The sequence below is a fragment of the Procambarus clarkii genome, chromosome 49 (assembly GCF_040958095.1).
Source record: "Procambarus clarkii isolate CNS0578487 chromosome 49, FALCON_Pclarkii_2.0, whole genome shotgun sequence".
Classification (NCBI taxonomy): Eukaryota; Metazoa; Arthropoda; class Malacostraca; order Decapoda; family Cambaridae; genus Procambarus; species Procambarus clarkii.
Window position 1 is genome coordinate 18,856,129 of NC_091198.1, and position 15,174 is coordinate 18,871,302.

The 15,174-nt window shown below is 44.1% G+C and overlaps 1 protein-coding gene across 2 annotated transcripts in view; it reads left to right on the top strand.

The window, feature by feature from the left end:
* spab (space blanket) overlaps positions 1 to 15,174 on the top strand; it is a 45,727-nt gene that overhangs the window by 988 nt on the left and 29,565 nt on the right. For both annotated transcript variants that reach the window (XR_011222440.1, XM_069303070.1), the window contains exon 2: positions 10,949 to 11,041. Coding sequence is in view for 1 of the 2 variants with exons in the window: in XM_069303070.1 (XP_069159171.1) it covers positions 10,956 to 11,041 (86 nt within the window). In the remaining variant the exon portion in view is untranslated. The remainder of the gene's footprint in view (positions 1 to 10,948; positions 11,042 to 15,174) is intronic.

Sequence of the window (15,174 nt, forward strand, 5' to 3'; positions counted from 1 at the left end):
AAAACAAACCATTCAAAACAGAAAACAACACCTATCCTTTAACGAATGCTACAGCTTAAAATTAATAATAACCCGTAGAGTAATTGATGATTGAACTGTCGATAATTAGAGTACATATCATTTGAATAAAAGCTTTTAAATCTAAGTCGAAAGTATCTGAATTACTGATGGAATGTAGGTGGAATTAATAGTAGACAAGGAGCAGTAAGTGAAATATGGGTTGGAAATACCGTAGAGTAAAATATGCAAAACATTATTTTTTTTACTATTTTGACATCAATGTTTGTTAGTATATGTTATTTATATAATGATTTTGTACTTATATATAATTCTCAAAGTCAGAAAACTCAAATAAGATCCATAATTTTGCATATTTACAATAATTTTCACCCCATTCTTCAGTTGCAACATTTTAGACATTATCTGATTCATGTCAGAGATGTACAGTTTCTGTAACTATTAAGTACAATTTTTGTATAACACATACACGTAGAATACAACACAAACGTTCAATTCCACGAAAATATTTCTTGATTTCAGAATGTTGAGCGCCGACTGTAATTCTGAGGTTACAGTATTCATTAAGAATACATCAATGTGATATCTGTCGATCTGGGTTATAGTAGAAGGGGGAAAATATACTGAGAAACTATACAAAAATCTTATATACATCTGTATATAAGAATTTTTTACACATGCAGGCGCAAATGCCCCGTCGATGCTAACATATCAGGGACTTTGATTTACACTTTCATTTACACTATGATTTACATTCATAGTGTAAATTTACATTCACTAGTTCCAAACAGGCGATTGGACTCGAACCAGCACTGTCCAGGCAACCAGGAACCCTAGCGCCTTCCAAGCCAAAATGCCGATTGTAAATGATGCAAATTTATGACGGGAAATAGCGAACATTGATGGGAAATAATGTTCATTTGGGAACACAGGTTCTTCATGCCAGCGTCTTGAATTTCATAGCTTATGTGATGTTCAGTCAACACGGCGATGAACAGTAGCCATTCTGTGCCGGAACTGGGCACGGTTCACGCAGTTACTGCCGCTTTGAGGCGGGACCAAAGAGCCAAAGCTCAACCCCCGCAAGCACAACTAGCTAACCCCGCTCCTAGTATCAACGATGCTCAAATGTTTTAGTCGATTTCTGTCAGTTTTGGGGTAAGTTTTCTGTGAATTTCCTGTTAGCTTTGCAGACTTTCTGTGTTGCTTCAGTTAGTTGCTCTTGTGTTGATGATTTTATATGTCATAACTATTTTGTCTGTACTTATGAAACATCTTACGAGTTTTTCTCATTGACTCGTCTAATTTAACCTTTCTGTTATACTGAAGCAACATTGCATCCTAAATAATTTGCAAAGACCTCGAACGCCATTTGCAGTTGCTTGAAGTTATCTTTGGGGTGCTCGAAGTGCCTTCAGCTAATATTCTAGACCATTTGCGAGGACCCTGGTTCGAGAATGGGTCCCTTGAGACGGTGATTCGTGTCGCCCCACTGATGGACGACCTGTCGTTCCTTCCGTCTTTAGCAGGAAGAGAGGTTAATGGAAAGGATGCTCCCGGACGCAGGTTCGAATCCTCGTCACGGCCCATGTCGATTTGTTCATTTAATGGAAAGGACTCTGTTCCTTCTGCTAATGTATTCTAACCCATTGAGACTATGGGGGATCTTACGGGTGTCTTGGTCGTAAGATAGTCTTACGTTAAGTCTAGAACTCTCTCTCAACTTCTCCCAATCTTTCTTCCTTCTCTCTCTCTCTCTCTCTCTCTCTCTCTCTCTCTCTCTCTCTCTCTCTCTCTCTCTCTCTCTCTCTCTCTCTCTCTCTCTCTCTCTCTCTCTCTCTCTCTCTATGTCCCCGTCTTCTTTCTTCTTTCCCCTCTTCATCTGTTTGTTTCTGTCTCCTTTCTTATCTTCACACATCTTTCCCTCTCCCCCATCTTCTTTGTCTCCCTATCTCTGTCTTTCTATGTGTCTGCAATTGTCTGTCTCTCTGAGTTGTCTGCCTGTCTGTTTCTGCTTTTCTGTTTGTCTTTATGTTTCTCTTTGACCTGGTCGACCCGTCACTCTGCGACAGCGCTCTGTCTGTCTGTCTCTGTCTCATTCTCTCTGTCACTTTTTCACGCTGGTGGGTACAGGGAAGAGACGGCGTCTATCTCCTGTACGTGTATGTGCTCATTTAGTTGTGCTTGCGGGGGTTGAGCTCTGGCTCTTTGGTCCCGCCTCTCAACTGTCTATCAACTGGTGTACAGATTCCTGAGCCTACTGGGCTCTATCATATCTACACTTGAAGCTGTGTATGGAGTCAGCCTCCACCACATCACTGCCTAATGCATTCCATCTGTTAACTACTCTGACACTGAAAAAGTTCTTTCTAACGTCCCTGTGGCTCATGTGGGTACTCAGTTTCCACCTGTGTTCCCTTGTTCGATTGATTGATTGATGAAGATTAAGCCACCTAAGAGGTGGCACAGGCATGAATAGCCCGTAAGTGTTAGATTTTTTGGAGTGAATGTGATCGTGAAAGGATATATTACCATCGAGTAGGTAGTGATCATGTCTCCCCTAACTCTTCTAGCTTCCAGGGACGTGAGGTTTAATTCCCCTATCCTTTCCTCGTAAGTCATACCTCACAGCTCTGAGACTAGTCTGATGGCACACCTCTGAATCCTCTAACTTTGTTTTGTGTTTAACTAGATATAGACTCCAGGCTGGAGCTGCATACTCCAGGATTGGTCTGACATATGTGATATACAAGTTTCAGAATTTCTTACACAAGTTTCTAAAGGCCTTTGTTGGCCAGTCTAGCATACGCCTCATCACGTAAACATGACTCTTCATCTTCTAAGTATAACTGATCTTCTCAAAAGTTATATTCCATGCTTCAAACGTCTTTAAATATGAATTGAGATATCATGGAGTCGGATAAATTCCTTTCTAAGTGCACCAGTCAGTATGAATCCTAGCTTGGTAACGAATAAGGTCGAGGGCCTCCATAAATACACACTCGCCCTCACAAATTTGAAGTTCATTCATGACGTGAGTCTTTTGTGAGTACATGAGGTGAGAAAGACAGAGAGGCAGAGAGAGAGAGAGAGAGAGAGAGAGAGAGAGAGAGAGAGAGAGAGAGAGAGAGAGAGAGAGAGAGAGAGAGAGAGAGAGAGAGAGAGAGAGAGAGAGGGAGAGGCAGAGACAGAGAGAGAGGCCGAGACAGAGAGAGAGGCCAAGACAGAGAGAGAGGCAGAGACAGAGAGAGAGGCAGAGACAGAGAGAGAGGCAGAGACAGAGAGAGAGGCAGAGACAGAGAGAGAGGCAGAGACAGAGAGAGAGGCAGAGACAGAGAGAGAGGCCGAGACAGAGAGAGAGGCCGAGACAGAGAGAGAGGGAGGAGCAGAGACAGAGAGAGAGAGAGAGAGGGAGGGGGCGGTCACACCTCTGCGTGGGCGACAAAAAGCTAAATATTCTATGTGGCTTTGAAGGTTGATGTGAAAATGTCAAGCGTGAATTATTACCAACGTTCACGGCCATCTGTTGATGTCTCGTGAGGCTCAACTTACCAGTACACTTCTGTGTGTTATTTTACTGTTCCACTACCAAGACCAGTAGCGTGAAGTACGGTGAATACGAGTCAGAATGTATACTCTCTCTCTCTCTCTCTCTCTCTCTCTCTCTCTCTCTCTCTCTCTCTCTCTCTCTCTCTCTCTCTCTCTCTCTCTCTCTCTCTCTCTCTCTCTCTCTCTCTCAGCTCATCTGGGGCTTAACAGCGAACTAGAGAGAGAGACAAACAAGCAGTTAGACAGAGAGAGACAGGAGGGGTTAAACAGACAGGAGCTAGACAGACAGACAGGGGGGGTTAGATAGAAAGACAGGCAGAGGCTACATCGACAGGGGCCAGACAGGGAGACAGACAGACAGACAGGCAGACAGACAGGGGGGGGGGTTAGATAGGAAGACAGGCAGGGGCTACATCGACAGGGGCCAGACAGGGAGACAGACAGACAGACAGACAGACAGACAGACGGAAAAGGCAATGCACAAAGAGAACTTTCCGAAACTCTTGATAAAATAGTTAATTTTAAATTAAATTAAAAACGTCAGAATTTTATCAACATACAAATGACATTGTAAATAAGTTCTCTCCCTCACCCTAACTTTCTCTCACCCTTCTCTCCCTCACCCTAACTTTCTCTCACCCTTCTCTCCCTCACCCTAACATTCTCTCACCCTTCTCTCCCTCACCCTAACTTTCTCTCACCCTTCTCTGCCTCACCCTAACTTTCTCTCACCCTTCTCTCCCTCACCCTAACTTTCTCTCACTCTTCTCTCCCTCACCCTAACTTTCTCTCACCCTTCTCTCCCTCACCCTAACTTTCTCTCACCCTTCTCTCCCTCACCCTAACTTTCTCTCACCCTTCTCTCCCTCACCCTAACTTTCTCTCACCCTCCTCTCCCTCACCCTAACTTTCTCTCACTCTTCTCTCCCTCACCCTAACTTTCTCTCACCCTCCTCTCCCTCACCCTAACTTTCTCTCACTCTTCTCTCCCTCACCCTAACTTTCTCTCACCCTTATCTCCCTCACCCTAACTTTCTCTCACCCTTCTCTCCCTCACCCTAACTTTCTCTCACCCTTCTCTCCCTCACCCTAACTTTCTCTCACCCTTCTCTCCCTCACCCTAACTTTCTCTCACCCTTCTCTCCCTCACCCTAACTTCCCTCCCTTACTCTTATTTCCTCCTCCATATACACACCTCTCCCATGCTCTAATTTACCCATTTCAGACTCTAATAGACCCATTGCTGGCTCTATCTCACCCATTGCTGGCTCTAATCTCATCCATTGCTGACTCTAATCTCAGCCATTGTAGACTCTAATCTCATCCATTGCTGGCTCTAATCTCATCCATTGCTGGCTCTACTCTCAGCCATTTCTGGCTCTAATCTCAACCATTGCAGGCTGTAATCTCAGCCATTGCAGGCTCTAATCTCACCCATTGCAGGCTCTAATCTCACCCATTGCAGACTTTAATCTCACCCATTGCAGGCTCTAATCTCACCCATTGCAGGCTCTAATCTCATCCATTGCAGGCTCTAATCTCAGTCATTGCTGGTTCTAATCTCAGCCATTGCAAGCTCTAATCTCAGCCATTGCAGGCTCTAATCTCATCCATTGCAGGCTCTAATCTCAGTCATTGCTGGTTCTAATCTCAGCCATTGCAAGCTCTAATCTCACCCATTGCAAGCTCTAATCTCAGCCATTGCTGGCTCTAATCTCAGCCATTACAGGCTCTAATCTCAGCCATTGCTGGCTCTAATCTCAGCCATTGCAGGCTCTAATCTCAGCCATTGCAGACTCTAATCTCAGCCATTGGAAGTTCTAATCTCAGCCATTGCAGGCTCTATCTCAGCCATTGCAAGCTCTAATCTCAGCCATTGCAGGCTCTAATCTCATCCATTGCAGGCTCTAATCTCAGTCATTGCTGGTTCTAATCTCAGCCATTGCAAGCTCTAATCTCAGCCATTGCAAGCTCTAATCTCAGCCATTGCTGGCTCTAATCTCAGCCATTGCAGGCTCTAATCTCAGCCATTGCAGGCTCTAATCTCAGCCATTGCAGGCTCTAATCTCACCGATTGCAGGCTCTAATCTCAGCCATTGCAGGCTCTAATCTCAGCCATTGCAGGCTCTAATCTCAGCCATTGCAGGCTCTAATCTCACCCATTGCAGGCTCTAATCTCACCCATTGCTGGCTCTAATCTCACCCATTGCTGGCTCTAATCTCACCCATTGCTGGCTCAAATCTCACCCATTGCTGGCTCTAATCTCACCCATTGCTGGCTCTAATCTCACCCATTGCTGGCTCTAATCTCACCCATTGCTGGCTCTAATCTCACCCATTGCTGGCTCTAATCTCACCCATTGCTGGTTCTAATCTCACCCATTGCTGGCTCTAATCTCACCCATTGCTGGCTCTAATCTCACCCATTGCTGGCTCTAATCTCACCCATTGCTGGCTCTAATCTCACCCATTGCTGGCTCTAATCTCACCCATTGCTGGCTCTAATCTGAATCATGCATCACAAACATTGCAATTCTTCCTTAATTACCCGTAACCTTTATGCAACAAATTACTCTGACAGTTTGAACCAATCTCAGATACATTCTCTGACGGCTGAGTGGACAGCGCTCGGGATTCGTAGTCCTAAGGTTCCGGGTTCGATCCCCGATGGAGACGGAAACAAATGGGGGAGAGATTCTTTAAATCTGTTCATCTAGCAGTAAATAGGTACCTGGGAGTTAGACAGCTGCTACGGTCTGCTGCTTCCTGGGGGGGATGTGTAATACAAAAAGAGGCCTGGTCGAGGACCGGGCCGTGGGGACGCTAAGCCACGAAATCACCTCAAGATAAATGCGATGGTACACTGCTATGAAGTTATTTCCGTGTTTAATATTTAGTAAATAAAGTCACTGTGATTCGGTGCCTTAAGAAAGTACTTTCAAACACCCAGGAGCCAGATTCACGAAGCAGTTACGCAAGCACTTACGAACCAGGAGTCAGATTCACAAAACAGTTACGCAAGCACTTACGAACCAGAAGTCAGATTCACGAAACAGTTACGCAAGCACTTGAGAATCTGTCCATCTTTTCTCAATCTTTGGCGGCTTTGTTTACAATTATTAAACAGTTAATGATCTCCGAAGCACCAAGAGGCTGTTTATAACAATAACAACAGTTGATTGGCAAGTTTTCATGCTTGTAAACTGTTTAATAAATGTAACCAAAGCCGTCAAAGATTGAGGAAAGATGTACACGTTCGTAAGTGCTTGCGTAACTACTTCGTGAATCTGGCCCCAGGTTCGTAAGTGCTTGCGTAACTGCTTCGTGAATCTGGCCCCAGGTTCGTAAGTGCTTGCGTAACTACTTCGTGAATCTGGCCCCAGGTTCGTAAGTGCTTGCGTAACTACTTCGTGAATCTGGCCCCAGGTTCGTAAGTGCTTGCGTAACTGCTTCGTGAATCTGGCCCCAGGTTCGTAAGTGCTTGCGTAACTGCTTCGTGAATCTGGCCCCAGGTTCGTAAGTGCTTGCGTAACTACTTCGTGAATCTGGCCCCAGGTTCGTAAGTGCTTGCGTAACTGCTTCGTGAATCTGGCCCCAGGTTCGTAAGTGCTTGCGTAACTGCTTCGTGAATCTGGCCCCAAGTTCGTAAGTGCTTGCGTAACTGCTTCGTGAATCTGGCCCCAGGTTCGTAAGTACTTGCGTAACTGCTTCGTGAATCTGGCCCCAGGTTCGTAAGTACTTGCGTAACTGCTTTGTGAATCTGGCCCCAGGTTCGTAAGTGCTTGCGTAACTGCTTCGTGAATCTGGTCCCAGGAGTTAGGTCCTTTTAGCAAGGACTGGGTCTAATAGGGCTCGAATTCTACAGACAATGACAGAATGAGATCCGTTAGGAAACTACGAACTTTCGTGGCCTAATTTCTACTGCCTACGAACAAGTCGACACTTAAACACTTATATATATAAGTAGCATATCAGTAGGTTACTTAGAAAGGTTGTATATTGCTGGTCTCAGGATTGTAGAGTGAAAATGCACACTCATATGCCATCAACACATCTGTCATACTTCAGCAACATACACACACCTGTCACCAACTGATCACCAACATACACACACCTGTACACCAACTCATCAGCAGCACATATACACACATCTGTAGACCAACTCATCGCCAACACATACACACACCTGTACACCAACTCATCACCAACACATACACACACCTGTACACCAACTCATCACCAACATACACACACCTGTACACCAACTCATCACCAACATACACACACCTGTACACCAACTCATCACCAACATACACACACCTGTACACCAACTCATCACCAACACACACACACCTGTACACCAACTCATCACCAACACACACACACCTGTACACCAACTGATCACCAACTCATACACACACCTGTACACCAACTCACCACCAACACATAAACACACCTGTACACCAACTCATCAGCAACACATATACACACACCTGTACACCAACTCATCACCAACGCATACACACCTGTACACCAACTCATCACCAACATACACACACCTGTACACCAACTCATCAGCAACACACATACACACACCTGTACACCAACTCATCACCAACATACACACACCTGTACACCAACTCATCACCAACACATAAACACCTGTACACCAACTCACCACCAACACATAAGCACACCTGTACACCAACTCATCACCAACATACACACACCTGTACACCAACTCATCACCAACATACACACACCTGTACACCAACTCATCACCAACATACACACACCTGTACACCAACTCATCACCAACATACACACACCTGTACACCAACTCATCACCAACGCATACACACCTGTACACCAACTCATCAGCAACACATACACACACCTGTACACCAACTCATCACCAACATACACACACCTGTACATCAACTCATCACCAACATACACACACCTGTACACCAACTCATCACCAACATACACACACCTGTACACCAACTCATCACCAACGCACACACACCTGTACACCAACTCATCAGCAACACATACACACACCTGTACACCAACTCATCACCAACGCATACACACCTGTACACCAACTCATCACCAACATACACACACCTGTACACCAACTCATCACCAACATACACACACCTGTACACCAACTCATCACCAACATACACACACCTGTACACCAACTCATCACCAACATACACACACCTGTACACCAACTCATCACCAACATACACACACCTGTACACCAACTCATCACCAACATACACACACCTGTACACCAACTCATCACCAACATACACACACCTGTACACCAACTCATCAGCAACACATACACACACCTGTATACCAACTCATCACCAACGCATACACACCTGTACACCAACTCATCACCAACATACACACACCTGTACACCAACTCATCACCAGCATACACACACACCTGTACACCAACTCATCACCAACGCATACACACACCTGTACACCAACTCATCACCAACGCACACACACCTGTACACCAACTCATCACCAACGCATACACACCTGTACACCAACTCGTCAGCAACATACACACACCTGTACACCAACTCATCACCAACATACACACACCTGTACACCAACTCATCACCAACATACACACACCTGTACACCAACTCATCACCAACATACACACACACCTGTACACCAACTCATCACCAACATACACACACACCTGTACACCAACTCATCACCAACGCACACACACCTGTACACCAACTCATCACCAACATACACACACCTGTACACCAACTCATCAGCAACACATACACACACCTGTACACCAACTCATCACCAACATACACACACCTGTACACCAACTCATCAGCAACACATACACACACCTGTACACCAACTCATCACCAACGCATACACACCTGTACACCAACTCATCACCAACGCATACACACACCTGTACACCAACTCATCACCAACGCATACACACCTGTACACCAACTCATCAGCAACACATACACACACCTGTACACCAACTCATCACCAACGCATACACACCTGTACACCAACTCATCACCAACATACACACACCTGTATACCAACTCATCACCAACACATACACACACCTGTCACCAACTCATCACCAACATACCAACACAGGAGCAACAAACAAACCTGCTTCAACACACCTGCTTCAACACACCTGCTTCAACACACCTGCAACACGTCATAAATAACGACAATAAAGATTGCTTCAACACACCTGCTTCAACACACCTGCTTCAACACACCTGCTTCAACACACCTGCTTCAACACACCTGCTTCAACACACCTGCTTCAACACACCTGCAACACGTCATAAATAACGACAATAAAGATTGCTTCAACACAAAAAATATATATAAATAAAAAGGAAAATTCAACACCTGAACAAAATTGTTCATGTATCAAAATGTTCAACAATTTTGACAAGGGAGAAATAATACATTTATTGTAAAGAATTTGTGTTCCCATTTACCTGTCTGCATGACCGAGCCACAGCTCTCGGGCCCCGCCTTTCAACTGTCTTGATAGAGGTACAGGATGGACAGAAACGTCTTGAAAAAGGGTCCAGGACGGATAGAAACGTCTTGAAAAAGGGTCCAGGATGGACAGAAACGTCTTGAAAAAGGGTCCAGGACGGACAGAAACGTCTTGAAAAAGGGTCCAGGACGGACAGAAACGTCTTGAAAAAGGGTCCAGGACGGACAGAAACGTCTTGAAAAAGGGTCCAGGACGGACAGAAACGTCTTGAAAAAGGGTCCAGGACGGACAGAAACGTCTTGAAAAAGGGTCCAGGATGGACAGAAACGTCTTGAAAAAGGGTCCAGGACGGACAGAAACATCTTGAAAGGGGGATAGACCGAAACGTCATCACTTGCATTTCATATGTAAGTTGAGGTATTTGTTTCAACAAACTATTGTGACTTACTCTCTGCACTAAAGGTAATTACCGAGAGAAAGCGCTAAGCCATTACGACTATATAGCACATGGAAGGAGTACAAGGATAAGGATTAGGGATAGGCTCCTTCCTTACATCCTTAGGATAGGACGGAGCGAAGCAGCAGCGCCCCAATCATCCCCAATTACAATCTCCAATCACCCCGGGGATTCCAATTACAAATATAACTAATTGAGAGGTGTTAAACTACCATTTAGTGTGTGACAATTATCATCAACACACTATTTAACAAATGGAAAGTTAATCTCATGTTCCAGGCGTATTATATATATATATATATATATATATATATATATATATATATATATATATATATATATATATATATATATATACATTACGAATTTGTATTTTTCTCCTACAGAGGCAGGATGCTGCGCTCAGCTGTTCTCGGAGTTCTGGTTCTACTGGCCTGTTGTTGGTCGCCTGCTGCAGGCTATGGCTACATCTTCAGCAGGTAAGTCACAGGGGTCAGGTTGTGGTTCTACTGGGCTGTTGCTGCTCGCCTGCTGCAGGCTAGGGCTTCAGCAGGTAAAGTCTCGGGCTCAGATGATATACACATGTGCAGGAAGCGGGGAAGTACTCTTCCTGTGAGTACTAAGAGTAGGTGCTCTATTTGTACATATTAACTGCTCTATTTTGTACATATTGACAGCTCTATTTGTACGTATTAATAGTATGGGCGTTCAGTTGGTGGATATGTCAGGTGTGTGGGCGTTTTATTGGTGGATATGTCAGGTGTGTGGGCGTTTTATTGGTGGATATGTCAGGTGTGTGGACGTTTTCTTGGTGGATATGTCAGGTGTGTGGGCGTTTTCTTGGTGGATATGTCAGGTGTGTGGGCGTTTTCTTGGTGGAAATGTCAGGTGTGTGGGCGTTTTCTTGGTGGAAATGTCAGGTGTGTGGGCGTTTTCTTGGTGGAAATGTCAGGTGTGTGGGCGTTTTCTTGCTGGAAATGTCAGGTGTGTGGGCGTTTTCTTGGTGGAAATGTCAGGTGTGTGGGCGTTCTGTTGGTGAAAGTACTGATCCTGTGAAGTATGCAGGTGTAGAAACCTCCGGCAGATCCAGTGTAGTGACAGGTGTATGGAACAAATATATACAACCACCATATATACCATACAAATGACTTATGTTCAAATGACTTACGTTCACGTAAGTTCAAAAGAAAGTTAACTACACTTCATAAGAATGGGGTCAAAGGTTAGAAAGCTACACAATAGGGGAATATGGATGCTTGGATCCTATTTAGTTCTCCCGTCTGAACATTTGGGGTTAAATTAGTCGGACGGAGAGTAATTCTAACGAGGTAACTACCTCCTCTAATTGGCCACTTGTCCCGCAGTCGTCCAGTGTGTCTATAATTACTGAGGAGGTCATTCTTGCATTAATGGTCCTCAGGTTGTTAACTGCAAACGCAGTTTATGTAAATATATAATTCCCCAACGACTAAGAAAATGCAGATATGTGTATACATGTGTAATATGAGTATACATATGTGATATGATACATGTGGAGATGCCCCATGTGCGACAATTTTCACATAACAGCTGTGAGTAGTTAGACCAGATGTTATGCCTCAGTACTCATCTTAAATTGGGCAATTAAGGCAGAACAGTGTTGTTTGGTGCAAATTGGGGTCACTTACCGCTATGCTCTGTATGGGAGCTCTACTTCTATGCTCTGTATGGGAGCTCTAGCTCTATGCTCTGTATGGGGGCTCTACCTCTATGCTCTGTATGGGGGCTCTACCTCTATGCTCTGTATGGGGGCTCTACCTCTATGCTCTGTATGGGGGCTCTACCTCTATGCTCTGTATGGGGGCTCTACCTCTATGCTCTGTATGGGGGCTCTACCTCTATGCTCTGTATGGGGGCTCTACCTCTATGCTCTGTATGGGGGCTCTACCGCTATGCTCTGTATGGGGGCTCTACCGCTATGCTCTGTATGGGGGCTCTACCTCTATGCTCTGTATGGGGGGCTCTGCTTCTATGCTCTGTAGTCTTGCTATAAAGAGTATCGCAAGTGCATGCACTCTGGCAGACATGAAAGCACTCCATAGGTTAAGGGTAGAGAGAGAGAGAGAGAGAGAGAGAGAGAGAGAGAGAGAGAGAGAGAGAGAGAGAGAGAGAGAGAGAGAGAGAGAGAGAGAGAGAGAGAGAGAGAGGTGGTACCCCCAATATATATTATACAGGTATATATAAAATATATACATATACTCGCCAAATATATTCCCTTTACACTGTTTTTTTTTCAGCTAATTTAATATTTCGTGCTAATTGGCGATGCTAGCGAAGCTTGTATTAAATTTTCATTAAACTGATCTGTCAGTAACGAACGTTCGCATATTTTACAAAAATATGTTTATACACTTTTTGTGATGCATTCAGGATTTTTTTTAACGGAATTGAAACTTCGTGTAATTACCGGAAGTGAAACGGGACGTAATTAGCGGAAGTGAAACGCCCGGAAGTGTCTTTCGAACGAGAAAATCACCCTTAAGACATTCGCAAGACACTGTAACAATCGAACTATTCATTAAAGGAATAACGAATGATAACAACAATGATATCTTAAAGAAAAGTTCTTTAAGTTCTATAAGTTCTTCACCCCTTTTGCCTATCACCATCTCCCTCTTAATGGGTGGAAAAATACTATTTTAGAAACTTAAAAATTAATTGCCAATTTCGAGGCAATTTGATGCTTAAGGACTCCCCCGATAAGAGCCAAGGTTCTTCATCCTTGAAATAGGCAATTAGACCTATTTTAGCTATTATAGAGGCTAAGACCTGCTCCTAGTTCAAAGGCTTACACCTTGCCTAACTTCTTGAGAGTATCTTGAGATGATTTCGGGGCTTAGTATCCCCCGCGGCCCGGTCCTCGACCAAGCTTCTACCCCCCAGGAAGCAGCCCGTGACAGCTGACTAACTCCCAGGTACCTATTTTACTGCTAGGTAACAGGTAATTAGTGTGAAAGAAACTCTGCCCATTGTTTCTCGCCGGAGCCCGGGATCGAACCCGGGACCTTCTGTGTTCTGTCCGCTCAGCATCGGTTAACTAGCTAACTTACGAATGACTTATAACTAGCAAGTTACGACAATACACTAGATACAAAGTAAAATACACTAGATACAAGACCACTAGATACACTAGATACAAGTGTATTCACTAAAATACACTAGATACACTAGATACAAGTGTATTCACTAAAATACACTAGATACAAGACCAGGCGAGTGTAGTCTGTCATACAGTAGGCTTGCTTTTGGGTCTTTTTATACAGTAGACTAAAATAATGGGATAAACGATTGAATAAAATCAGACTTTTGTGCCTTACAAATAGACTTACTTTTTGATTTTATATAACAAAAAGATTTATTGTTTCATTCTTTTTTTATACACTAGATTTAGTTTTGAGCTATTTTAATAAATTGGAATTACCTTTGTGCCATTTTTTTAATAAAATTGACTTAGTTTTGAGTCTTTTTCGTATACAATCGACTTACTTTTTTAGATACAATCGACAAAATACTTTTTTCATAAAGTGACGTAAATTTAACGTGATTGAGAATTGTTGTAAAGTTGGACCAAATTAATCTATTGTATGTGAACAAATCCACAAGGGCCGTGACGAGGATTCGAACCTGCGTCCGAGAGCATCCCAGACGCGGCCTTAATCAGCCTTAAGGTTGTATGTGAAACCAGGCATGAATTCTAGCTATTGGGCTCCGCCTCTTAACTCACAATCAACTCACTGATATCATATTAACGTTGAGAAACATCAAAGATGAAACATTAATATCTACATTGATGTATATTAAATGGAAGTTCCAATATTTACATAACAATTGCCAGATTTATATTGATGCTACGATTGTTAAAAATAACTGTATTGCATTTGCTTCAGCCACTAGTTTGTATAAGGTGTTTATATAATGTTTATACACTTTTTGTGATATAAGGGAGTCTATGTGATATACCCGTGTATAATATACACTCTCAGTCACCCAGCGATATGTCACAAGGGGGAGGGAGAGAGAGAGAGAGAGAGAGAGAGAGAGAGAGAGAGAGAGAGAGAGAGAGAGAGAGAGAGAGAGAGAGAGAGAGGGAGAGAGAGGGAGAGAGAGAGAGAGAAAGAGAGAGAGAGAGAGAGAGAGAGAGAGAGAGAGAGAGAGAGAGAGAGAGAGAGAGAGAGAGAGAGAGAGAGAGGAGAGAGAGAGAGAGAGAGAGAGAGAGAGAGAGAGAGAGAGAGAGAGAGAGAGAGAGAGAGAGAGAGAGAGAGAGAGAGAGAGAGAGAGAGGGAGAGAGAGAGGGAGAGAGAGAGAGAGAGAGAGAGAGAGAGAGAGAGAGAGAGAGAGAGAGAGAGAGAGAGAGAGAGAGAGAGAGAGAGAGAGGGAGAGAGAGAGGGAGAGAGAGAGGGAGAGAGAGAGGGAGAGAGAGAGAGAGAGAGAGAGAGAGAGAGAGAGAGAGAGAGAGAGAGAGAGAGAGAGAGAGAGAGAGAGAGAGAGGAGAGAGAGAGAGAGAGAGAGAGAGAGAGAGAGAGAGAGAGAGAGAGAGAGAGAGAGAGAGAGAGAGAGAGAGAGAGAGAGAGAG